The sequence below is a fragment of the Arabidopsis thaliana genome, chromosome 5 (genome assembly GCF_000001735.4).
Source record: "Arabidopsis thaliana chromosome 5, partial sequence".
In the NCBI taxonomy this organism is placed as follows: Eukaryota; Viridiplantae; Streptophyta; class Magnoliopsida; order Brassicales; family Brassicaceae; genus Arabidopsis; species Arabidopsis thaliana.
The window spans coordinates 26346181-26369856 of record NC_003076.8 but is presented as its reverse complement, the minus strand read 5'-3'; the positions used below and the strand labels follow the sequence as shown (position 1 = coordinate 26369856).

At 35.7% G+C, this 23676-nt stretch overlaps 9 protein-coding genes, 1 long non-coding RNA gene and 2 other non-coding genes across 19 annotated transcripts; 6 read left to right on the top strand and 6 right to left on the bottom strand.

Moving 5' to 3' along the window:
- Positions 1-2: 2 nt before the first annotated feature.
- Positions 3-812, bottom strand: AT5G65925 (uncharacterized protein). Its single transcript, NM_148165.3, has one exon. It carries the CDS (start codon positions 733-735, stop codon positions 283-285), a length of 453 nt encoding a protein of 150 aa, NP_680470.2. The 5' UTR covers positions 736-812; the 3' UTR covers positions 3-282.
- A 2979-nt stretch (positions 813-3791) lies between these two features.
- AT5G65920 (ARM repeat superfamily protein) lies at positions 3792-6148 on the top strand. 2 transcript variants are annotated; one of them, NM_001345727.1, is made up of 2 exons: positions 3855-4079; positions 4170-5944. In NM_001345727.1, the coding sequence occupies exon 2, from the start codon at positions 4200-4202 to the stop codon at positions 5532-5534; it is 1335 nt and encodes a 444-aa protein (NP_001330653.1). In that variant the 5' UTR covers positions 3855-4079; positions 4170-4199; the 3' UTR covers positions 5535-5944. The 2 variants fall into 2 exon arrangements, with proteins under 2 accessions (NP_201393.1, NP_001330653.1); NM_125989.4 differs by having other exon boundaries at positions 3792-6148.
- Positions 6149-6368: 220 nt separating this feature from the next.
- Positions 6369-8437, top strand: AT5G65910 (BSD domain-containing protein). The gene is made up of 3 exons (NM_125988.2): positions 6369-7044; positions 7202-7389; positions 7684-8437. Exons 1-3 carry the CDS (start codon positions 6516-6518, stop codon positions 8263-8265), a joined length of 1299 nt encoding a protein of 432 aa, NP_569021.1. The 5' UTR covers positions 6369-6515; the 3' UTR covers positions 8266-8437.
- On the bottom strand, positions 8414-11696 carry AT5G65900 (DEA(D/H)-box RNA helicase family protein). The gene is made up of 12 exons (NM_125987.3): positions 10993-11696; positions 10713-10898; positions 10446-10631; positions 10283-10366; positions 10123-10164; positions 9968-10036; positions 9571-9873; positions 9453-9491; positions 9254-9358; positions 9093-9161; positions 8884-9009; positions 8414-8768 (listed from the first exon to the last, which is right to left on the bottom strand). Exons 1-12 carry the CDS (start codon positions 11527-11529, stop codon positions 8613-8615), a joined length of 1902 nt encoding a protein of 633 aa, NP_201391.1. The 5' UTR covers positions 11530-11696; the 3' UTR covers positions 8414-8612.
- Positions 11697-11951: 255 nt separating this feature from the next.
- On the bottom strand, positions 11952-15004 carry ACR1 (ACT domain repeat 1). 5 transcript variants are annotated; one of them, NM_001345724.1, is made up of 7 exons: positions 14659-15004; positions 14083-14188; positions 13940-13985; positions 13732-13846; positions 13582-13649; positions 12872-13344; positions 11952-12793 (listed from the first exon to the last, which is right to left on the bottom strand). In NM_001345724.1, exons 2-7 carry the CDS (start codon positions 14154-14156, stop codon positions 12136-12138), a joined length of 1434 nt encoding a protein of 477 aa, NP_001330475.1. In that variant the 5' UTR covers positions 14157-14188; positions 14659-15004; the 3' UTR covers positions 11952-12135. The 5 variants fall into 5 exon arrangements, with proteins under 5 accessions (NP_001330475.1, NP_201390.1, NP_001078803.1 ...); NM_125986.3 differs by having other exon boundaries at positions 11982-12793; positions 14777-14983; NM_001085334.1 differs by lacking the exon at positions 13940-13985 and having other exon boundaries at positions 11991-12793; positions 14777-15004.
- A 970-nt stretch (positions 15005-15974) lies between these two features.
- Positions 15975-17084, bottom strand: AT5G65880 (uncharacterized protein). The gene is made up of 2 exons (NM_125985.4): positions 16710-17084; positions 15975-16398 (listed from the first exon to the last, which is right to left on the bottom strand). Exons 1-2 carry the CDS (start codon positions 16760-16762, stop codon positions 16263-16265), a joined length of 189 nt encoding a protein of 62 aa, NP_201389.1. The 5' UTR covers positions 16763-17084; the 3' UTR covers positions 15975-16262.
- A 69-nt stretch (positions 17085-17153) lies between these two features.
- PSK5 (phytosulfokine 5 precursor) lies at positions 17154-18484 on the bottom strand. Its single transcript, NM_125984.4, has 2 exons — positions 18148-18484; positions 17154-17918 (listed from the first exon to the last, which is right to left on the bottom strand). Exons 1-2 carry the CDS (start codon positions 18262-18264, stop codon positions 17802-17804), a joined length of 234 nt encoding a protein of 77 aa, NP_201388.1. The 5' UTR covers positions 18265-18484; the 3' UTR covers positions 17154-17801.
- Positions 18485-19829: 1345 nt separating this feature from the next.
- AT5G09505 lies at positions 19830-20140 on the top strand. Its single transcript, NR_143216.1, has one exon. It is a non-coding gene; the product is annotated as an other RNA (long non-coding RNA).
- On the top strand, positions 20071-20121 carry AT5G09515. Its single transcript, NR_143217.1, has one exon. It is a non-coding gene; the product is annotated as an other RNA (small nucleolar RNA).
- A 660-nt stretch (positions 20141-20800) lies between the features above and the next one.
- On the top strand, positions 20801-22264 carry AT5G65860 (ankyrin repeat family protein; the record flags this gene model as incomplete). 3 transcript variants are annotated; one of them, NM_001037077.1, is made up of 2 exons in its annotated part: positions 20801-20811; positions 21169-22223. In NM_001037077.1, the coding sequence occupies exon 2, from the start codon at positions 21171-21173 to the stop codon at positions 22149-22151; it is 981 nt and encodes a 326-aa protein (NP_001032154.1). In that variant the 5' UTR covers positions 20801-20811; positions 21169-21170. The 3 variants fall into 3 exon arrangements, with proteins under 3 accessions (NP_001032154.1, NP_001329967.1, NP_201387.2); NM_001345723.1 differs by having other exon boundaries at positions 20807-21020; positions 21169-22151; NM_125983.2 differs by lacking the exon at positions 20801-20811 and having other exon boundaries at positions 20813-22264.
- AT5G09495 lies at positions 20958-21062 on the top strand. The gene has a single exon (NR_143215.1). It is a non-coding gene; the product is annotated as an other RNA (small nucleolar RNA).
- Positions 22247-23591, bottom strand: AT5G65850 (F-box and associated interaction domains-containing protein). The gene has a single exon (NM_125982.2): positions 22247-23543. It carries the CDS (start codon positions 23538-23540, stop codon positions 22362-22364), a length of 1179 nt encoding a protein of 392 aa, NP_201386.1. The 5' UTR covers positions 23541-23543; the 3' UTR covers positions 22247-22361.
- Between the last annotated feature and the right edge of the window lie 85 nt (positions 23592-23676).

Genomic DNA, 23676 nt, shown 5'->3' with positions numbered 1-23676 from the left:
CATGATTTCTCATCTGTCTCGCATTAATACTAATTCAGTGTTCGTTGAAAACGTAACTCAAAAATGTCGAAATTGACACAATGAAGGACTACTTTCACTATGTCTGCAATCTAGACTGTGTATTCCGTACTGAAATTTATATACAAGCAAGAAAGTCTATAAGCACACTTGAACAATGCACACAAAATGAATTTCTTTCAGCTGTTTAGCGTTTTTGTATCTAACCAGAAATGGAAGAAGAAAGAAACGAAAATGAGTATGGTCATCTTCATTTTCTTTCTTTTATTGTTGATGAGTAGTGAAAACTCCACCGATTTTTCTTTTTTTGCTATAATCCTCTTCTTCAAACTGATCACAAACCTTCTCTTCATCAATCCTTCCCATAACCATACAACTATAATTTCTCCGGAGATCCATCTGTCGTTTCATAGCCGTCGTCTCCACCGTGATTTCTCCGCTGCTGGCGCCACGTGTGACAAACCGGCAACGTTCACGTGTTGTCGTGGCCGAATTTAGGGTGAAGCTACGAGGGAGAACGGTGGTTGGTGCTTCGCAGATTTGGAAATTACCGGGTGGTAAGCCAAAAGCGCCGGAGCCACCACCACCGCGGATGAAACCGGCGGAGCATGACGTCATGCTACGTATGTAAGCGTCACGTGCCATGATCAAGAAACGAACCGGAGATTTCACCAACCTTGCTAAATTGCTTTCTTTCTTCATTTCTTTAGCTTTCATGATTTAAAGTGGAATAAAAAAAAGTTGATATAAGAGATTACAGAGAGAGTGAGAGAGAGAGGAGATGCGACTAGAACAGGAAGATGCCGTGTATGATAGACTTCGTTTTAAATGCATTTCAGAAATAATAATTATTAGGGTATGTATATATAAATGTATCTAGTTGGATGTTTACGGTTTGGTGATACTTATCTTATTAAAAATTCACAAAATATTAATCTATAGTTTAATTTACTTTGGTTAAGTCAAAATAAGGTTGAAGTTGTAATCTTAAGGGCCGGCAGTTTTAATTAGTATTAATTTTTTAGAAATTTCTTGAAGTATTTATCCATTGAAGCTTAAACTTGCTTACAAGCTCAATAGTCAAATAACAATTGCCAAAGTACACGTCTATATGTCTTTAAACACGTTATCAAAGCGTACAACAACAAAAATATCAAAGTCGAAATTATTATTATAATTAATATGGATTGAGATATGGCACCAAATTTCTTGCATTAAAAATACTGAAATAATGATTTAGGGGGAGTGAGAGATTCATTGGAAGGAAAAGAGAGTATATAAGAAATTGGTGGTTACAGTTGACTTGATTTACCAGTTTCACTATCAAAATTTAAAACCAATTTGTCAAATAAGAAAGATTTTGCTTCAACTTGATTTGTTTCTATAGAGATATTTGACAATGGATTCAATATGTTGTTGGCAACTTGAAATGAAAGCAATAAATTCATCGCTGACATATCTATCTGCACTTTTATAATTTCCAATTATAACTTGCCCCACATAATAAAGTTTTCGAAAGTCAATTTGTAACCTGTATGTCTAGGACGAGATATATTAAATTTTTGATTTGCATCTTTAACAACGACAATAAAAATTCTCGATTTTGCATCTTTATATTTTTGCATAGCTTATTGGGCTTCTTAAATCCTATCATTCACGAAGGCCGTGTACAGCATTTTGATGTACCATTTCGAAGCCCTCACAGCCCAACAACACAAACATTATTATATTTTCTGATAATCGTAGGCATGGTAAAATTTTCAGTTTTAGACCCAATAATATCGTGAATCGAGTTCTATGTTATCCAATTATCATGATGATACTATATGAATTCGCAAACGAATATATCCCGAAAAATAAATCAATTCATCAAGTTAAATTATGATCTGCTGAAAAATTAATCATAATTTGTATCACTAACCTAAAAATAGCGAAACAACATGTTAAATAATCTACGAGTTTAGGACTCACGTGACAGTCTATGTAGCTTAGAAACAAAATACAAAGCGCAATGTGATGTAATTATTCAAATACGACAATCTCAATAACTCATTTCTAAGTTAAATAATCAAACAAATTTAGCAAATTGAAAATTATGCAGGGCAACTCTAGGCACAACAATTATATAAATGTCCTGATATGTGTTCTGTTCATCAAACAATATTTAGAACAACCCTAACCAGCCTGTAGTCATGGTCACTAGGTCCCTTCTCTAGCACATACAAACAGCCATTTATTAGTTAAAAATACTAATTGTATTATCGTCACAATCAATATGAAAATTCACATGGTTTTAGTCGTTATTACAAACACGTCACATCGACTTAAAACTCTTGCCGGTCCGCTTTAAGTTTACTAGTTTGACCGGGAAACTCATAACATCGACAACATTGAGATCATTCATTGGCAATGAATTCATTGCCTATCAATAGCCATTGATAACATACTCTATAAATTAAAAATACTAAGAATTCAAAAATAAACTAGCAATTAATTGTAGAACTAAAACTAGTTGAGTGAATCATACTTTTGTTAATAACACATAATTAAGATTGAATCCGTGTGATATTTGAAAACTTGGTTGGAATATCAAAATTCTGCATTTCTGGCAGAGTACTCAACTCCAACAAAAACAACACATGGGTCTCAGATCTCTCTGCTGACACTCCCATCAATTTTCGCTTATTAAAATTTATCTTCATTTAGTTAAATTTGTAGTATTAATAAAAGTTAACAACATTCATTAATACCGAAGATTAGGAACGAAAAGAGAGACGTGGAAGGATATAAGTGGTGACAGAGCAGTCAAAGACAACCGAGACACGATCGAGGCGTACAGTCAAAGCAACACACACTGTCATATGGTCAAACGTCTAGCTGGATCTTTTGCATGTAGTGGACCCCATACTTCTTTATTTACACTTTTTCTTTTTTCTTTTTCGTGCCAATCTAGGAAATAAACTTACTAAAAATTGAAAAATATGTTCTTACAGAGAAAAAATTGTTGTTATTCTTCTAATTAAGTGGGAGTAATACTACGGATTTGTTTAAGCAAATATGTTCCATTTCAATAGTATGAAACGAGAAAGAGTAATGCTTTTGTTTTTCCATGTATTTACTCATTACTGCAATTATTCTTCATAGTTTCTAGAATATATAGACTGTAAAGAAAAGTGTTTATAAAAAACGAGATTTTTAGATTTTTGTTTGAAAAAATAGAGAATTGTTTATAGCAATGATAATGATGATTCAAATAAAAGGTTAATGAAGTAATTAGGCCTTGAAATGAACGTCGCACGTGACCCTAACCTGTCCTCGTGGGTATTTGTAGTTTACTTAGCAGCTTTTTTTACTTACGTGCGGGATTTTCTTTGCTCATCGTCTAAAAGACCATAATACCCCCTTCATCTATTTTTCTTCTTAATTTACTGAGATAATACTTTATTGTTTTTGACAACACATCGATTTCAGTAGCAAAAATTAAAGGGAAGACCCAAGAGAGTGCTCTTTTAAGCAACATGATATTTCAATGGAACACAAAATCAATATGAAGATTTATTATTTGGTCTAAAAATATTTAAAAAAAAAACACCTCAATTTTTTTTTTAGCTAAAGATGGGTACATATGGGTCAAGCCAAGGACAAAATGGGTATTTAACCTCAGGATCTGAGCTTGCACGTGTGGCGCATGGGTCGAGAGATGAGTTGATAACCGGCTATAGCCTGTAAAAATCTCGGTCAACATAATCTGTGTTTTTTTTTGGGTTTTTGTCTGCTTTTTAGTTTTTTCCCAGCAAAAAGAGTGAAAAAGAGAAAATCTTTGGTCCAAACCAAAAGAAACGTTCCCTTTTTTTAATTTGTCTCTTTGCTTTAATAATTTCCTTCTCACCGAAACACACACCACAACCAATTCTCTTCTCCTTCTTCCTCTTTCACAAATTCGTCATCTGGGTATTCTTAAATTTCTCACAAATTCATTTACTTTTTTGTTCTGTTCCGAGATTTCAAGGTTCACTATCGATTCTGAAACTCTTGGAACAATCCAGATTCTTGGTTAGCAGGTGGGGAAGCATTAATCATGTATTTATGATACACTGCTCCATTATTATTACGAGAGAGTTGAAAGTTTCCTTTTTGACTCGTTTTTAAAGGCAAGGAAGAAGAAAGACTTTGTTTTTAAAATGCCAATGTTTCAGCCTTCTAAGAACGGTGGGTTTGATGGGCATATCTTAGATCTACACTCGGCGGTTAAAGACGGTGTTCTTGGCGGCGGAGATGGGAAATTTCTGGTGGTTGTTACCGATGAGAAGAAGAAATTGGATTTGAAGGAGATGATTTCTGAGCTGGAATTACCTGAAATACCCTCTGTTTTCATCTGTCCTATCTCTCTAGAGCCGATGCAAGATCCAGTGACCTTGTGTACTGGTCAAACCTACGAGAGGTCCAACATTCTCAAATGGTTCAATATAGGGCATTGTACTTGCCCAACGACGATGCAAGAGCTTTGGGATGATTTGGTCACTCCTAACAAGACTCTTCACCAATTGATCTACACTTGGTTTTCACAGAAGTATGTTTTGATGAAGAAACGATCTGAAGATGTGCAAGGACGTGCTATTGAGATTCTGGGTACGTTGAGAAAGGCTAAAGGGAAAGCAAAGGTTCATGCTTTAAGCGAGCTTAAGCAAGTTGTGATGGCTCACGCTATTGCTAAGAAGACTGTTGTTGATGAAGGTGGAGTCTTTGTGATCTCTTCTCTTTTAAGTCCTTTTACTTCTCACGCTGTTGGATCTGAGGCTATAGCTATTCTTGTTAATCTTGAGCTTGACTCTGATTCCAAAGCTGGATTGATGCAACCAGCTAGGGTCTCGTTGATGGTTGATATGTTGAATGATGGTTCGATTGAAACTAAGATCAATTGTGCTAGATTGATTGGAAGGTTGGTGGAGGAGAAAGGTTTTAGAGCAGAGCTTGTTTCTAGTCATAGTTTGCTTGTTGGATTAATGAGATTGGTTAAAGATAGGAGACGAAGAAACGGCGTTTCGCCTGCGTTAACGCTGCTCAAATCGGTTTCTGTTCATAAACAAGTTAGGAACTTGTTGGTTAGGATTGGTGCAGTTCCTCAATTGGTTGATGTTTTGCCATGTTTGGATGTGGAGTGTTTAGAGTCAGCTCTTTTCGTGTTGGATTCGTTATGTTTAGAAAGCGAAGGCAGAATTGCTTTGAAAGATTCGGTTAACACGATTCCGCATACCGTTAGGTTACTGATGAAGGTATCAGAGAAATGCACAAACTATGCGATATCGATTCTTTGGTCAGTTTGCAAATTAGCTTCTGAAGAATGTTCATCTCTTGCTGTTGAAGTTGGTTTGGCTGCAAAGCTTTTGCTTGTGATACAAAGTGGATGTGATCCAGCTTTGAAGCAACGTTCAGCTGAGCTATTGAAGTTATGTAGTCTACATTATTCAGACTCAATGTTTATCTCCAAATGTAAACTCACAAGAACTATCCAATAAAAGACTGATCAAGTTTTCACCTTTCGGGTCAAAATCACACAACGGATCTGCCCCATCTTGTTGATGTATATAGAAATGAAGAAGCTCAAGGAGTATGAGAGTAAGAAACGAGTTTCGATGTGTTGAATTCTATTTTGCAATGTTATTTGAATAATAATAGTTAAGTAGAAGTAAACTGTATAAATCTTTTTGTTGTGGTTGGTTCATTATTCAGTAGAAGAATAGATTGAAGAAAGGAATCATTTTTTTGGCCTCTTGTAAGTTACTAGCTGTTTGTGAGTCATAATAATTGGAGAAATTATTGATCTATGAATCGTTTTATTTGACACTCTTATAACCCTTAGTGATTCTTGATAGAACAGTAGGATTAGAAAACAGATATGGGTGGGTTTCAGATTTGTGGAGGGGAATAAAAGTCTTATTTTTTGAACATGCATTGGTCTGATTTGTATGCACTGTGTAAATGAATGAACAATTGAAAAGAAAGGATGATTTGACTTATGAATCGTTTCAACAGTTCACTGTTTGTTTATCTCTGTTTTTTATTTAATTGGCTATGAGAATCTGAACATATCTCTTGGAAACATTGTATCAGTGAGTGTGATGTCACTGATGTGAGAGCTCTTGTCTGGAAATAAAATCTAAACACAGTTACCAAATCTGGAAAACAATTTGTCTCAAGTTAGAAAAAATAAAATATAAATAATTTCCCGAATAGGAGCTATCTTAAGATGGGCCTTAGTTGAACTATATGGGCTATTATCCAGGTCCAGTAATATTTTGACAGTCAATACAAAATGTCGTCTTTGGCTCTAAATTGGATTAAGCTATTAAGTAAGATAAAGATTACAATATTTAAATTAGATATTGATTTAGACGGAGATTTCATTATCTATCTCTCAAGTTTGATTTGCTTCTGCTGTAACAAAAAGATCACGATCGCAACTTGTGTGTATGTGTGTGTGAGAGAGAGATTCAGATATGGCTTGGTTAGCTAGATCCATAGCGAACTCACTCAAGCTCGATGAGGAAGATGAAGATGATGATAAGCATCTGAATCAACAGCCGTCGGAATCTGTATCGGATTCACAGTCTCCACGAGGCGTTAAGGAAGACATTAGCGAACTTACCAAGACCTTGAGAACCCAATTTTGGGGTGTAGCTTCGTTCCTCTCGCAACCTTCTTCATCTCCGGATCTTCAGGAGAGAAATCAAACTCCCGATCATCCGGAGGAAGATGAGGATCTAATCGCTGGGATTAAGAACGATTTCGCTGAGATTGGTGGGAGATTCAGGACTGGGATTTCGAAACTATCTGGGAACTTACCTGTGTCTGAGTTCACAAAGATCGCTTCGAATTTCTTACAATTGAGTTCAGAAGATGTGGATCCGAAAGATTACGACGTAATCGGAGTTACAGAGGAATTAGTTGCGTTTGTGAAGGATCTTGCGATGCATCCTGAGACTTGGTTGGATTTTCCTTTACCTGATGACGACGATAGCTTTGATGGTAAGTTTTAGTTTCAGATCTTTCCTTATATATCTGAAATTGTTTCTGTGAATAGTGAAGTTCAAGTTTGATTTTGTTTTCAGTTTATATGCTTTCATGATTGGGGTATTGGGTGTTTCAGTTATTCTCAATTGTCTGTTTTTAAATCAATTTTCAGACTTTGAATTGGCCGATGCTCAATACGAGCACGCTTTAGCTGTAGAAAGGCTAGCACCGAGCTTGGCTTCTTTGAGGATTGAGCTTTGCCCTGAATATATGACTGAGAATTGCTTCTGGAGGATTTACTTTGTTCTTGTGCATCCTAAACTCAGTAAAGACCATGCCTTGCTTCTCTCCACTCCTCAGGTAAGTTTGGATTCTCAACTCCATTGCTTACAAATGTCTACCTATTTCCTTGTTTTCAAGTTTATGCCTTTCACATTGTATATAGTTGTAACCCTATGCCTGATGCTAATCATACTCTTCTAGAAAGTTATATGGTAATCCAAAACAGTGATCCTCATAAGTGAAGAGTTGTAGCATGTCAATCAGGTTTGCTAGATTTGTAAGCTTCTAGGTGGTGCTACTTCAGGTTTCCTGCGATAAAGTTAGATCATTTATTGTTCCTGTCACTAATTTTTTTTGCCTTTGCTTATGAAGGTACTCGAAGCAAGATCAATGTTATCTCAGGAACTACAGAAACGAAGCAAATTACCTGTAGAAGCAGGGAGTTCTGAAGCTAATACTGTCATTGTGGAACCTCTTACTGTGCCTCCTTCACCAGAAACAGCAGCTGTTAAAATCGTAAATCCAGTCGAGTCATCTGACGTTGAAACAGACAAGCACCCTATTGAGAGCAAAGAGATACAAATTGTTGACAAATCTGTCATTGAAGAAAGAAGCACATCCACTGCTTCTTCATCTAGATTTATTAATGTGCAAGTGGATGATGAAGACGACGACGATGCAGATGATTGGTTGAATGATGAAGAGACTTCATCAGTTAGCGCCATTGGAGGAAGATCAACCACAAATCATCCTTTTGGTGAAGACGAAGAAGATGTATCATTCAGTGATCTAGAAGAAGAAGACGATAACGAAGGAGACGTGAAAGTGAGTTACAAGAACCTTACTAACTCTGGTTCTGATTCTTCAGACAAAAAATCACCAGATTGGGTTCAGCTAAAAGAGGTAAAAGAGAAGAAAAAATCAAACGACTGGCTTGATGTTGATGCAGTGTGATGTGATCTCCAATGTTTCTTTTGGCAATATATAACATTTAAATCTACGTCTTGCAAATATCTGATGCTACCGAAATTTGTTGTGAATAATTTTTATATTCCATTTTATCAAAACCTATATAGCCGTAGTAAAAAAAACTGCAATGTTTATATATAAGACCAAGTTTATTCGCAAAACAAAATGATCAATATTTCTAAGTAACGGGGACAAAACTGGTATCTCGTCTGATATCTCTGGAAACAGCTTAAGACAACACAATCGTAAATGAATCCAAAAATAAGATACAACATTCGTTAAAAGGCATGTGCCATACTACTAAGTATGACGTTGTTTGTGCAACTGTATTTTTAGTACCTCTCGAACTTGCTTTTACCGCCGGGTCTACCACCACCACGACCTCTCTTAAACTTATTAACCGGTTCTCTCTTACTTCTGTACCCTCCTCGATCTATCTTCAGAGCAACTTTGGGAGGATCTGAGAAACCAAACGAAGTCGCAACCTCCTGCACATAAACAAAGACCTTCGGTTAACGTTTAAATTGCAGAAAACAAAAACAAATTGTATTCCTGATTTCATGACGTTTCGTATTGTTATATGTATGCTGCAGATTTGGTTACCGTGAGATTGAGTTGGTGAACATTAAAGACATCTTTCATAGAGTGAGAATCATATCCTGAAATGTATGTCTTGTATGCTTCTTTTGCTGACTCCTTCAATGCATAGTTTTCAGATATCAAATTCTCCTGCAATAACATTTTAAATAAATCTCTCAACTTTTGTTTCTTCAGTGTAGTAAAACTTATTTGAAAGAGCAAGAATGTTTTACCACAAAAGGTTTCACATCGAGCAATTTCTTTTCTTCAAATTCATGTTCCTCAACAGGAATTTTCGCCGCCTGCAAATTATACAGTTGGAAACAGATTCTTTTATCAAAATTTCTATAATTTGAAAAATTATCAAAGTTTTTATTGAATGAAAATAATTTACCTTGAGATACTGTATAAACTTCAACTCCTGTGGAGTTAGGACAAGCAGAGCCTTTCCTTTTGCTCCTTCACCACGAGCTGTTCTACCAACTCGATGAATATAATCCTAAATCAAAAGTAACATTCAAGAATTTGAGTGATTTCTTATCCCTTATTCTTCCGCGTGTTTGCATAAAAACCCTAAATTATAAGCAACATACCGTTGGGTTATCAGGAGGATCATACTGCACAATCCAGTCCTAAACAAGCAGACAATAATTTGATTAAAGACCAACCAATCCAGATTATTAAAACATTAAAGTTGTTAAGAAAGCATACCACATGAGGAAAATCAAGACCTCGGGCAGCGACATTAGTACACAACAAAATACCGGTTTCCGCCTTTATGAATTGCAAAAATGTTGGAGTTCTTTTGTTCTGGTCTATCCCTCCACGGATTTCAAGGCAATCGAATTTGATATATCGAAAGAGCTCGGCGTGGAACTTTGTCGACTTGCATGTAGAGAAAAACACCATAATTTTCTTTTTCCCTTGGAATCTCTTCAAGAAGGTAAGTAAAAAAAGTAACCGCATCGCACTTGGCACAACGCAATAACCTTGCTCCAAGCCTTCATTTGTAACCTGCACTTTCCAGTTTTCTTATAATTGAAAAAGGCCTGTTTTGGTCACAAAGTAAATTGCGAGAAAAGATAATAGAAATTGTGTTAATAGCTACCTCTTTTCGTCCTTCATCCACATCAATATAAACAGGTGAGGTAAGTGACACCCGAGCAAGATCCTCAACCTGATGGTTTAATCAAGTTCCAGTAATTTTAATAAACTGACACTAATAAAGAATTAAGTGAAAACTATACTGATTGGTAAGCAGACCTTTGCGCTCTGTGTGGCTGAAAATAGTGACGTCTGTCTAGTCTGCAGCAATACAAAAAGACGGTTTACCATTATCAACAACACATTGACATGAAACGAAATTTACATCTCTATGATTCAGAATGTTGAGGTGACTTCACTATGCAAGCCACGAGAATACCTTTGGTAGAAGGTTCAAAATCTTCTTGAGGTCTTCTTCAAAGTTCTGTTCCAATATCCTATCAGCCTCATCCATTACAAGAAACTGCAAATTAACGAATAAAAAATGTTGCATTAAATCAATACCAGTATACCCAAAACTGAAATCAGAAATTTGTGTTTACCTTTAAGTTCTTGAAAATAAAACCATTAGTATTTTCAAGGTGGTCGAGAAGTCTTCCAGGGGTAGCTACTAATAAATTAACACCTTTCGCAAGAATCTCAGCTTCTGTCTTTCTTTTCTCACCGCCAATAACTTTTCCCACAGTCTGTGAATGATACTTAAGAAGTTCTTTTGCCACTCCATAAGACTGAAACATTAATGATGTATAGTAAGTATCACTTTTAGCATATTCTACAGACTATATAGAAAATTGTGAGAGAATTAGAACCTGAATAGCAAGCTCTCTTGTTGGGCAAATAACAAGAACACCAGTTCCATTGCGAGGAGTAAACTTAACACGGTAAAGAAGCTCAACAGCAGGAATAAGAAAAGCTAAGGTTTTACCAGAACCGGTCCTGGCAGCTCCAAGTACATCTTCTCCCATCATCAATGGTGGAATTGCTTTAGCTTGTATCTGCAAAAGTGTTGAAATCCAACCAAATTCCAAACTGTAAAAGGTTGAATCTTTGCTATACAAAAACATAAAGCTTCAATTCCAAAAACATTACCTGAGTCATGCGTGCAAAACCCATCTCCTTGATAGATTTATAAGTGTTATCAGATAATGACAATGACTCAAACGTTTTATTAGTCATTATGCTAGTTTCTTCCAATTTTTTTTCTTCTTCCTTATCTTCTACTTCTTCTTCTTCAGACTTCGCTTCCGTGTCCTTCCTCTGTTTCTTCTTCTTCTTCTTCGGCTCTTCTTCTTCTGCTATCACTTCGTCCTCTTCGTCATTAGTATCTCCACGCTGCTGTAGCTTTTTATTTTTCTTCTTCTTCTTCTTCGGCTCTTCTTCTGCTACCGCTTCGTCCTCTCCATCATCAGTATCTCCACGCTTCTTATTTTTCTTCTTCTTCTTCTTCTTCGGTTCTTCGTCAATTAACGCATTGTTCTCTTTGGCATCACCATCTTCATGATCGGGTTCTTCTTCCATTGCTGGCTGCTTTAGTTTCTTAGCTTCGTCTCTCGCTCTTTTCTTATGCTTCTTCTTCTTAATCTCTTCGTTTTCGGATGAATGTTGCTCCATATCCAAATTCGCCATGTTTTCTTATTCGCCGCCAAATCCAAAGCTCTTATCGGATTTTTGATTAAGAAATCGGAATTCGTCTGAAATTCAAAAATAAGGGTTTTGCTACGTATTTTCTTCGAATTCGAGAGTGTTCTAATGTATTACTGTTTACCGTCACATTAGGGTTTATAAAGATCTCTCTATTTTCATTTCAATATTTAAATTTCCCGTAATGCCCTTTTATTGACTTGTTAATTACTGTAAAGTAATTGTTCTTTATCCATGCCAGCTGTCAAATTCAATAGCTAAACCAAACCGAAATTGGGTCTACAATTTACAATCTCTCACAACTTGAATAAAACGGTATATAATGTTTGGTCTCTCATATTTGTAAAAACCGAACAAATTCCAGTTCAATTAAGACGGTATAATGTTTGGTTTGTGAGATTAAGATTCATTCGAACAAATTAAGACGATAAGTAACGGTTTTGATTGATAGAATCTTATCTCATTAGATCACATCTAAAACCAATAATTATACGAATTTCAATTGAATCTGCAAATAGTCCTAGTTCATCTATATATACAACGATCGATAATCACGAGAACCAGAGAGGCAAAAACCACTAATCAAACACTTCACAACGATCTTATAGACGTTGACAACCTCTCTAATTTAGACCAAAACATTCTCCCAATAGACGACTTAGCTTTGTCCTGCTCCACACTATCACTCGTCGAACCAATCCTCCTCGGCATCATTCCAACCCCTTTAACCGCTGACACAACCGCTCCTCCCAATTCTCGTACAACCGCTTCAACCTCACTAGGACCCGTCTCACCACCATTCACATCCGTAACATAAAACGAGCCAACCGCAATCTCACCTTGCGTGCACATCTCAGCTCTCGTTATCGATAAACCGTTTTCTCTCACAACTCTAGTCACATCCGACAACAAACCCATCTTGTTCTCTGTCCGAATCTCGAGTTTCAATCCTTGTGAAGCACGTCTCGAAATCGCAGCAACCAAACAATGCCTTAGTCTCTCTCTTTGCCCTTCCGTTTCTAACGTGCCCCCGTTCTTCTTTCTTATGAAATATTCTTGCTCTGCAGTGGAGCCTTTAGCTCCGGCGACGGCGTGAAACACAACGAATTGTAACTCTTTCAAAGCACACACCGTGTCGAAAAGTAGTTTTGGTCTGTCTCTACACTTAACATTCACCATTGAATAGCCATTACATGCTTCGATTGTCACGTGTATCCTCTCGCATCTTCCTCTCCACAAAGCATCGCACCTGTCACATGTATCGAACGAAGCTAAACAACATTTTTATTTTGCCATTGATGATTAATTCGTATAAATTCAAGCGCACCTGTCTCCGAAACAATCGCAGTCGAAGCAATTCTCGTAATCTCCTTCTCCGTACATTAGCTCGTGAAGTCGTCGCTCAGTGTGAGCCCACCCGACCGGAACTCCTTTAGCCTCGACGACCCTCACGACGACATGAGACACATCGCCAACTATGTGATGGGCCTCCATGACTGTATCCAGATGATCCTTTACTTGGGCCTTTCTTATTGGGTCGATAATGGGCCCACCGTTAAACCCGTCTTCTAGATAAATCACCATAGCCGCTCGCTCGTGGTGGGTCCATGCAACAGCAGCCGTCACGTGACATCCAATGTCGGAAAGTACGGCAGATATTTCGGATAGTAGACCCGGTCTATTGATTCCGGTTATCTCAAAGGCCGTGTGTTCTGTTGACACGTGGCGCTGTTGCACCTCCCGTTTTAGATTACTCTGCATCTCCTTTGTTATACCTCCCGTTCTACTAGAACATATTGCCTGAATTTGTAAAAACCAAAAATCATTAAAAATGAAATGTATTAATTTCACAAGTAAACTCAAGAAGCTAATTAGATACGTCCAAAAGTACCCAAAAAGAAACATAAATAAACGAAGCTGTCACATTATAAGAGTTGGTCATCTTAGTTAATGATTTTTTCGGTTACTTGGTAATTTTATACTATTTTCCTTAAAAATGATTAGGTGATTATTGTACTAATGATTTTAATCTCACACCTGTTGAATGTAGAGAATAAGGCTTCGGTCGGTGAGCTTATTCCCGAGTTGGTCTGTCACGTGAAACACTAACAAAGAGAAATTTCAGGTGTCATGTGATATATGGTCCACCATGATGACATGTGAATGATGATGACGATGACGACTTACCATCCATGAACCATTCGCCATCAGATGAGATGTAACATTTGGAGATAACGAGATCAAGATCGGCTAACACTTGAACCATGTCCAGTAATATCCCGTACTTGTTCGCGCTATCTACCTACATATATCAACCACATGTTTAATTAAGGCTAATTAGTCATTATCTATGAACTTATAATTAAAAAGCATATTATCAAGAGCTTTTTATAACCTTAATAAGTGTGCACTCTGGGTCAGAGTCGTTGTCTACACAAACCCTAATTAGCGCACAAAACCAGTAATATCAAGAATAATACTACTTTATTAAAAAAAAAATATCCAACATAATGATAAAAATATTAATAAGGTACTAACCTTGGAGGATTGATTCTCTCGACGAGTGATTCAATCTCGGAATCAATCCGAGGCTGATAAGCTATTTCCATCATCTTAACTATTTAATTAGCTCTCAAAATCCAACCTACGTACCAACATGTGTTTTTTTAGTCAAAGAAGAAGAGAGCAACGTATCAAAATTTGTTTGTTATAACAAAATTGAATAATAACACGAAGTAAACGAGGTTTTAAAGATACTTAAAGAGCAATACAACGTTTAATATTAAACTTAACGATAAATAAGAAGCCGCCTATTTCTTCGGTTCAGAATCAAATCTGAAACCACTTTTAATCAGGATGTCAGAAATCAAAATCAGATGCAGATTGCTCAAGATATTCAAATTCTCAGCTGTTTTTTAAAACCAAAATTCGTAGTTCAAAATTCAAGAGAACTATGGTTGTTTATGTTAGATTAATATTACTCTCAACTTGGAAGAATAGTTGTTCGTATAGAATCAAGAAGTCGCATTGGGAAAAGAAAAAAAACACTTTGATTATGAATAGAGCAATTAAAAAGCAATAAAGATTCAGTTCGGTCTTTGACCACACGATTACCATAGATGAGAATCTGAATCCAAATCCGAATCGTCTTGAAAAAACCAGAGAGAGAGTTTGTAGTTTTCTCAAGAATTTCAAGACGAAAAAGGAAAAAAGAAGACGAAAAGAGATTTACCTGAGAGTTGAGATTCTGATTCAATAGAGACTAATGGAAGAAGAAGAAGAATCCTAAAAATGGAGAGAGAGATTCTATGCAAGAAAAATATTGTAAATTTTTATTTTTTACTTTTGCTAGAAAAGAGGAGAAATAGTTATGTTGGTGGACGAGAAAAAGAGAAGCCGAAACTGATGCGAAATCGTATCTATCTATCAAGTACTTATCATATCTACGCAGAAAATAATTAATACTTATACATACACTGATACACATGACATATACACGTATGATTCATTGTCTTTTTTTTTTTTTTTGGGTCAACTGTATCTCATATTTTGTTTTCCCATCTTTTAATACAAATCTTTACTACAGTATTTGGGAAAATCTTTTAATCTCTGACACACTTACCTTATAACTATTAAATGTTATGAGATTTTATGATAAAAGAGATATAATTAATCAAAATTAAGAAAAATTAATAAAAAAAGGAGTATTTTCCTATATATGGTTGTTTCCAGTTCTTTGTGGTATTAATAGGAAATGTAAAATATAGAAGTCCACCCTTAGGATCATGGAACTACATTACCAAAATAATTATTAGAAAAAGAAAAAAATATATAAGGGAAAAGAAAAAAGAATTGTACTTTAACCCCAAAAAAAGACTTTGTAAATTTTGGAAGATGATGATGATGAGGTGTATTAGCGACCAACACGAGATTTGCCACATGTAACGGTTTAAAGCCACGTGGCAATATGGGTGGACTCTAGAGAGACGCGAAGGCTCGCCTCTTCCGAATCGCAAGAATCGAGCTGTCCACGTGTCTTACTTCCATTTCAGGTGAATTTTTGTTGACAAAACATAAGTAGTATTTTCACACTCGTTTTTTGAAATTTCAGCAAGAACAGTAATTTGTAGGAACCCAATAATATTACATTTGATGTATAACAATATTTTAATGTGGACCGACCACACACAATAGAGGCCCACTACTGGCATGGAAGAGATCTTAACTTCACAGCCTCTCATGGTGATGATGATGAGTTTTCTAAGCCAACAAGACCAGCTCTTAATCCCATTTTTTTTTTTTTTTTGACAAACTCTAAATGAAATATCCTAACAACAAGATACTATCCTAAGTCGCAGTGATACTTGAAATGAAATATCATAAGTCACCAAAGTGGCATCAAAATCTGCTCAACACTTCAATGAAGTTGGGATTTATCAAAATTCAAATTTGTTTTTGACTTTGCTCCGAGGAAGATGAAGTGAGAATAAGAAGAGTGCTGCTTAGGGATTATTATTCTCCAACAATTTGCAAAACCGTGAAATGCAAGGCACTTACTACATTTGTTACACTGTTTTGCCTTTCTGTAAGTATCACACCTTGTACAATAAATTAACAATGCTTCCGTGCAAACATTTTGTCCAAGCTCTTCGTTGTAATCCGTAATTAAATCACGGTATGATTTACATCACTCTGCTCATAAAATAGTACAAACATGTTTAGGTTGACGATGAATCTGAGCTCTTTTCAATGACTTCTTCCTTGGCAACAACAGCTTCTTCTCGTTCGAGCTTCTCTTTCCAGTACTGATCAAGCGGAGGCCCGAAAATAGCTTTCCCTGAAACCACACCAATCCTGCAACCAAAACAAACCTATTCAGATTGCTTCACTCTACTAACGAATGAATCAGACATTTGACAAATTTCAGGAGATTATACCATTTGTGCTAAAGTAATGATCTTTTTCTACTTACTTTTCAGAAAAATTCAATTCCAATCCTCAAAAAATCTACACTGTTTAAAATCAAGTTGGATACAGAGTAATCTACCATTTTCTATTTCAATATCATCCAATAAGAAAAAGAATCTACCAGATCTTGGGGAAACCATAATCGTAGTATTCAAGATTCAGACTTTGGGCCTAATTAAGATAAAACGACTACTTACACAACTGCACCGATCACCATTGGCAAAGACAGAAACCTGTTCCTTCGAAACATTTTGCAAGATTAATAACTATCTCTGCCGATCAATCTCAATCTCCGGTCGCCGTCGCTCTAGCTCTTCTTCCGGGCACGACGAATTTTAGACCTTATAAGTAAGGGTTTTCCAGAACAGAGTAAACTATTATATGGGCTTGGCCCAAAGTAACATTTTGTCCCATCAAAAAGCCTTTCTTCTTTTTGTCAACGGCCTTGCACACGAGGAAAAAGAAAAGAGAAACGGACCATAAATAATAGTTGTCACCGACTTCTCTCTCACCGTCTTTTTATTTTTCTCCATTTAAATCTTGTGATCTGATTTTGACCATTTCCAAAACTCTATGGCAATAGTTAGGTTTCTCCTAATTTTGTTATTAATTTGAAATTATTATTGGATAAATTGGTAAGACAAGTATAATGCGTATGAATGATGTAAATTTTTATTATTCATACTAATTCTTTATTGATGTTGAGTAGTATTTCATGGTAAACTATTTGTGTGTATGTTATTGAACGAGGAAGTTATTGAGAAGTTTGTAGTTATACTTTTAACATCCACACATAAATCGCGAAGCATATATGTCTCTATATACATTTATAGATGTGGGTGTGTCATTATTTGATAGGTGTATGTTTTTATTATCTTTAACGCGTGTGTGGTATGATGAGAAACTGATGCTGTCAAATGAGGGATTTAATTTACACAAAACAAATAAAGTCAGCTTCTTTCATTTAAGACTAAAATGAGATGAGAGGTTGTTTGTTTGACAAAAAAAAAAATAAAAAATTAGAGGAGATTAATTAGCTTGTGTGGTCTGCAAGAAGACATTAAAACTTAGTTCAATAATTGAATAATCTTATACGCGTATGTATATTCAGATTAAGTGATAAGTATATAAATGTGTAGTACTTTTGGTTAATAATTAAGAAAGTACAAAGTGCAACAATATTAAGAAGCTAAATATATGGATATAAGAAAAACATCATATATATATGTGGATATATATACTGATTACTAATCCAAGTATCCAACAATAATAAGAAGCTAATTGATCATTTAGGGATTGTGGTTTTGAGTGTAGATGTAATCAGTGTGAGCAACTAAAGTTCTTCGTATCAAGAAGCATTCTTCTTCTCCAACACCTTCACAGATTACCTCTCCCTGTTCTAGTTTCTGCGCATAAGAAAAGATTATACGCACGTGACTCAATTGTTAATCTCGATAATGATTCTTTTTCTTTTATGGTAATCAGACAATCTTTAGCTGAAACCATATATATTTACTAGTCTTTAATTTCAGGAAAATTGTACATCCTTGTTATTTAAACGATTAAAGCCTTTTCGATCATGTTTCCTATGTACACATATACTGATGATATACACCATGAGCATGAGGTTAATACCTTGAAGGAGTTTTCTTCTGGATAAACGGATGTTGGATTGAGCCGAGCTGATGCGTGTGTTAGCGTGGAGCAGAGAAGAAGAGCGATGATGCAGAGGAAAGTTGTGAACTTAACCATTCTTTTATATGACTACTTATGATACAATTCTTTTTATAACTATGAGACAGAGATCAATTATATTGAGAAATATCAATAAAGATGAAGAGGAAGTTATGAAATAGAGGCGTATTTATAGAGAAAAGGAGAGATGAGATGAGATAAAAGTTTCTGCAGAAACGTGAGCCATATAATCTTGAGTTTGAGTAAGTGAACATCATGAAGCCATTACCATACCGAACACGCACATGCATATTATTATTTATAAAATTCGCTAATTGAGTTTTTGTATATACTTATTTAATGTCGACAAGAAAAAAAAAATATCCAATGAGTGTTCTTCGTTGGTTAATCAGTCTGTTTTGGTGAAATTAATTGATCAATATGGAGTCAACTATATTTTTAACGTTTTTGCTACTTGCATTCATAGATCTTGTTCATATAATAAATTTTTATCTTAATGTTGAAAAGAAAGTTGGTGACGGATGTATCCGTATACTGAGATTCACCCAATTATTCTCTCGTGAAGTTAACTGCAGAATTTTGATGTTATACACTCTATTGTAACCAAAATATATATTTTATTTTTCTCAGTTCTCTGGTTAAGTGAATTAATATATGTGACTTTTTATGTTGTTCACTATTTTTTTCGTTTATTAAGTTTATGATTATATATGTATACTGTGAAAGGAGATAGATAAAGTACTGTTTCTATTTGACGTTTTCATCTCTGTCTGTATTATTTCATCATATACAGTTTATAGTGTTATGCAATCATGTTCACTTTTTAAAAGATGGTTGATATGATAATTAAGAAGGGTCCATCGTAATGAAAATAACATTCTGCAGAAAAAGAAACAAAAAGTCTGGTCAATAAAAGAGGGAAAAAGGGCTCCGCAAGCAAGATTCGTTTCAAACATGGAAATTATTTAGTTCTATCTACTACACACATACGGCATTTCATATGCTTCAATTTCAATTGTTTTGTTTTCTATTTGTATCTTGGAAGTCAAGATCAAGATTAATCATCAGTGGACTCTATACAACTTGGGCCTATATTCTACTCTATTATCTGATTTAGGGTTTGGCCCATTACTGAACAGCTTGGGGTTTCATTTTCTGTGTGGGTGTTCAAGTTCTTGTTATTCACTGTAATGTCACGAGCAACTTGGAAAGTTCTAATTATTTTGAAATCATGAAAAATGTTGATAGCAGGAAAGATTTAGTCTTTCAACTAGGTTTTACTTACAAATTCGAATCCAATACTGGTCGAAAGAGCTGTGATATCATAGTGATATCAAAGGAAATCAAGTGAAAAACGTAATCAGTGATCGACCATAATCATTTACAGTGTTAGTGTCCAGTTTTTTTTTTTTTTTTTTTTTTTTTTTTTTGTCACATGTCAAAGTGTCCAGTTTATTATATTGTTTTGGAGAAGAATCAAGAAAAAGACTAGAGGATAAAACGTAGAGTGAGCCTTCCACAGTATATTACAACTCTGAACTAATAAAGGCCCAATAATACAGGCCCATTTATGTAACAGGTCGAATAATTATAAGCCCATAAAAAGTTCAATGAAACCCTAGCTCTAGACTACCACCGTCGGGTATATATTGACGCTAAACACATGTTCTTACAAACCTACACTAAACACTGCAACACAGATATTCAAAGCAACGCCTCTTTTACTCTTTTTCATCGAGTTATTATAAAAATTTCTTCCTTGGTTCGTTTTAATTTTCTTCTTGATTTACGTTATTGTATTTGCCAAAATTTGATGGGAGAAGAGAGCGATGATTATAAAAAAACAAGATTAAAATTCTGATCTGCTCTATTACTGGGCATGATAGACTCATATACACCCATAGAATATGAGCTCTCTTCTCAATCATCTATTTTTGTTTTCCAAAAGACTTTATCAATAAGCATTGTCTGGATTAATTGAACAACTTGTAATTTTATCAAATTAGTTTCGTAATTGAACATCTCAAGAATTTCAATTGGATTAATAAATTTTAGGTTTTGTTGATGATAAAAACAACTTAAGACAAGTGGTAAAATTTTCCGTAACCAGAACAAGGCTAATAAATAAGTGGACATATCTCTGTGACGGTTTGACCTATCATATGAATAACCTGTAACTTATTTTTCTTGCAATGGACTTTTAAATAAGAACTAGAATAAGACCAAGACTATGTTCACTTGGTTGCGTTGTTAATAAGATGTTAAAACGAAGTTTATGTATAAAAAAATTGACAGAACATAACTACATTTCAAACTCCAAACTTACGAAAACACACAAGTTTTTTCTGGAATCTTTCAAGTTTTATTTGATGTTTCGGAAGAACTAAATTGGGGTTTTATCTAGTGGTAGACAAAAAGGAAAAAGATGAGTACATTTTATTGGGCAATGTGTTAACTAATAAAGTTTCTAGATATAGGCCCATAGAAAAACCAACTTATATAAACTGTAAGCCCATAAAGGCCCAAATAAACCCTAATTTTAAATCCACCGACACATGTATAAATGCCAAGCCGTTTCATATACGTCTCCACTCTGCAACTCAGGTAAAAGACTCTTGCTCCTATTATCTCATGTTCCATTGTTTGTTGATTTCAATTTGAAATATTAGTTTCTTTCTTCTTCCCTTCATTCCTTCAACTTTTATACCATTTTCCTGTTATCTATTGATTTGAAAGTTTTAATTTTTAAGAGGCGGTGATGACAAAAAACATTTCTCGATGCTGAAACTTACTCGAGAGACCAAATCACTCTTGTAATCTTTCGTGATGCTTGTTTTTATGCGTGTCTGAGCCTAAACCAAAAAATCTTTCATTTATGCTTTGATTATCATAGATCCCAATTTATGCGTTTCTTTTATTGCTTTTCAATTTGTAATGCGAGTTTTGCTTTATTTTGTCCAGCCATGGAAGAAGCAGATCAGTTATGTTTAGCTGCTAAATCCGGCGACTTGAAAAAGGTTCAAACTTTAATTTACTCCGGCGCCGACGTTACTCACTTTGATAACGACGGTTTAACGCCGTTAATGCACGCCGCTAAAATCGGAAACGCAGAGATAGTAACGGCGTTACTCGAATCCGGAGCTCCATGGAACGCATTATCTCCATCAAATCTCTCAGCAGGAGATTTCGCCATGGAAGCAGGACATCAAGAAACTTTCGATCTTCTTCTCAAAACCGGGATCCAATCAGAGCTAATCTTAGGAACAATCGCAAGAAACCAAACAAAGAACGAATATTCTAATCAAGAATATCTTCAAGACAGAGTTAGTTTCAGTGAAGACAAGTTAATGGATAGTGAAAGCAAAGGTGTGATGATGGCTTGGGAAAAACCATTAATGGAAGCTCACGCTAAAGCTATTTGTCTCAACGGTGGTCACATTCTTAACGTTGGTTTCGGTATGGGACTTGTCGATACAGCGATTCAACGATACAATCCGGTTAAACACACGATCATTGAAGCTCATCCTGAAGTTTATAAGCGTATGATTGAATCTGGTTGGGGAGAGAAAGAGAATGTGAAGATTGTTTTTGGAAGATGGCAAGATGTTCTTGATAAGCTTGATGATAATTCTTTTGATGGGATCTTTTTTGATACTTATGGTGAGTATTATGAAGATTTAAGAGAGTTTCATCAGCATCTTCCGAGGCTGTTGAAGCCTGATGGTGTTTATTCGTATTTCAATGGGTTTTGTGGAAGCAACGCGTTTTTTCATGTTGTGTATTGCAATTTGGTGACTTTGGAGATTGAGAATTTAGGGTTTAGCACTCAGTTGATTCCATTGCCGGTTAAGGATTGTCTTGGGGATGAAGTTTGGGAAGGTGTCAAGCAAAAGTATTGGCAGCTTGATACTTATTATCTCCCTGTTTGTCAGTTTAGTGACTGAAGAAGTTTTATGATACCAGCAATTTTGCGATATTGTAATTTTTCTTACTCATAAAAAGTAGATTTTTTATCCATTTGAAAATAGTCATAGTCATCCAATAAGAAGAAAAGAACAGTAATAAGTGTATAACATAAGATCCCATAGTCATGTGATAGGAACCAAGAGCCAGACTAATTCTGTTACAAATATCTTAAGAAACAAAAGTACTAATTAAAACATGTTATGCAGAAGCTTCACGTTTTCTACATGGTCTAAATATGTGAAGACTAAGTGACCCTGAAACGCTTCCATTCCTTGTATTGCAACGCTCATCATCGTCTTTCTCTCAATATTGAAGTAGTAGACGTCGAAAGGCACTGTTTGATAGCACGGCGACAACATAATCTCATTTGTACGAGTCACTCCAACAAAGCGTAAATTCAGGGTTCCAATCCTATGCTGCCACCAAGCGGGTAATACGTACGTATGCTTCGACCATTCCTTCTTTTCAGCATCTTGTAGAACCCACAACTCAATACTCTTACTACGTCCATCAACAAAGCAATATCTTTCAGAAACAAGTGAAGCTAATTTACCATTGTAGTTTATAAGAGTTCCATCATGCGCTGCTTTAATGAACTCTTCCATGACTGTAATAAATCTAAACTTCTCTGACCTAACATCGAAGCAAACGATAATGTAATCCCCTGAAGACAAATTGATCGCTGGATAATACAACACACCATTGATGCATATCTCAGACATTCCAAGAATGTGAGGCATGGAACATTCGATGATTCTCCATGACAGTTCTCCAGTTCCTAGTGTCAGAACTTGATGCTCATCACTTTTATATGACAACAATACCTTGAACTGTTTCTGAATCGGTTCATACACGAAAAATCTTGACGGCCCAATACTCGTCTTCATTGGTTTAGGTAAGCTTAAGGTATGTCCAGTGCTGGGATTACATATCACTGTCACTGTTTCGTTCATTTCCTTGCGTTTAAAACAGATCAAGCCATTGACAGGACGCGAAATTTTATAGCATAAGGAGAAATTCTTTAGAGAAATGGCGGACGAGTTCTCATATGGATTTTGAAGCTGAGGAGACGAGAAGAAGAACAAGTTACCATCTTTTTTGCAGCAGAATAAGAGTTGCGGTCGATGCAAAGATCGGGTCAAGAACAGCTCTGTGAAATCTTGACGGCAAATTACGGAGATCCAGAGTTTCGACACGCAACGACATGTCGCTATAGATTTTGCCGGTAATCTCAGGAGTATCTCGATGATGATATCAACTGGGATCTGGACTGACTTTTCTGTTTTATTCGGTGAGGTCTTCTTCTCCGTTCTACGCCGGGAGATGGTAAGACGATTCTCCGTAACATTTCTCCGCAGTGTTCTCATGGCGGATACGCCGACGGTTAAAACCCTAGAGAGTGAGAGTTTATGGGGAAGACGAACCAATTTGGATGAGAAAATCGAAAGCAATTTTCGTAATTTTGTTTTAATGGACTTGGATTTGAATTGGGCTTTCAAAATA

Coding starts and splice junctions, on each gene's coding strand:
- AT5G65920 (NM_125989.4), top strand. CDS start 4,200: ATGCCAATGTTTCAGCCTTCTAAGAACGGTGGGTTTGATGGGCATATC.
- ACR1 (NM_001345724.1), bottom strand. CDS start 14,156: ATGATGGAAATAGCTTATCAGCCTCGGATTGATTCCGAGATTGAATCA. Junction 13,986..14,082: donor GAGAGAATCAATCCTCCAAG/GTTAGTACCTTA, acceptor TGCGCTAATTAG/GGTTTGTGTAGACAACGACT. Junction 13,847..13,939: donor CAGAGTGCACACTTATTAAG/GTTATAAAAAGC, acceptor TGATATATGTAG/GTAGATAGCGCGAACAAGTA.
- AT5G65880 (NM_125985.4), bottom strand. CDS start 16,762: ATGTTTCGAAGGAACAGGTTTCTGTCTTTGCCAATGGTGATCGGTGCA. Junction 16,399..16,709: donor ATGGTGATCGGTGCAGTTGT/GTAAGTAGTCGT, acceptor TTTTGGTTGCAG/GATTGGTGTGGTTTCAGGGA.
- PSK5 (NM_125984.4), bottom strand. CDS start 18,264: ATGGTTAAGTTCACAACTTTCCTCTGCATCATCGCTCTTCTTCTCTGC. Junction 17,919..18,147: donor CAGAAGAAAACTCCTTCAAG/GTATTAACCTCA, acceptor TCTTATGCGCAG/AAACTAGAACAGGGAGAGGT.
- AT5G65910 (NM_125988.2), top strand. CDS start 6,516: ATGGCTTGGTTAGCTAGATCCATAGCGAACTCACTCAAGCTCGATGAG. Junction 7,045..7,201: donor TGACGACGATAGCTTTGATG/GTAAGTTTTAGT, acceptor ATCAATTTTCAG/ACTTTGAATTGGCCGATGCT. Junction 7,390..7,683: donor TGCTTCTCTCCACTCCTCAG/GTAAGTTTGGAT, acceptor TTGCTTATGAAG/GTACTCGAAGCAAGATCAAT.
- AT5G65900 (NM_125987.3), bottom strand. CDS start 11,529: ATGGCGAATTTGGATATGGAGCAACATTCATCCGAAAACGAAGAGATT. Junction 10,632..10,712: donor CAAGAGAGCTTGCTATTCAG/GTTCTAATTCTC, acceptor TTAATGTTTCAG/TCTTATGGAGTGGCAAAAGA. Junction 10,037..10,122: donor CAGCCACACAGAGCGCAAAG/GTCTGCTTACCA, acceptor TTAAACCATCAG/GTTGAGGATCTTGCTCGGGT.
- AT5G65850 (NM_125982.2), bottom strand. CDS start 23,540: ATGAGAACACTGCGGAGAAATGTTACGGAGAATCGTCTTACCATCTCC.
- AT5G65925 (NM_148165.3), bottom strand. CDS start 735: ATGAAAGCTAAAGAAATGAAGAAAGAAAGCAATTTAGCAAGGTTGGTG.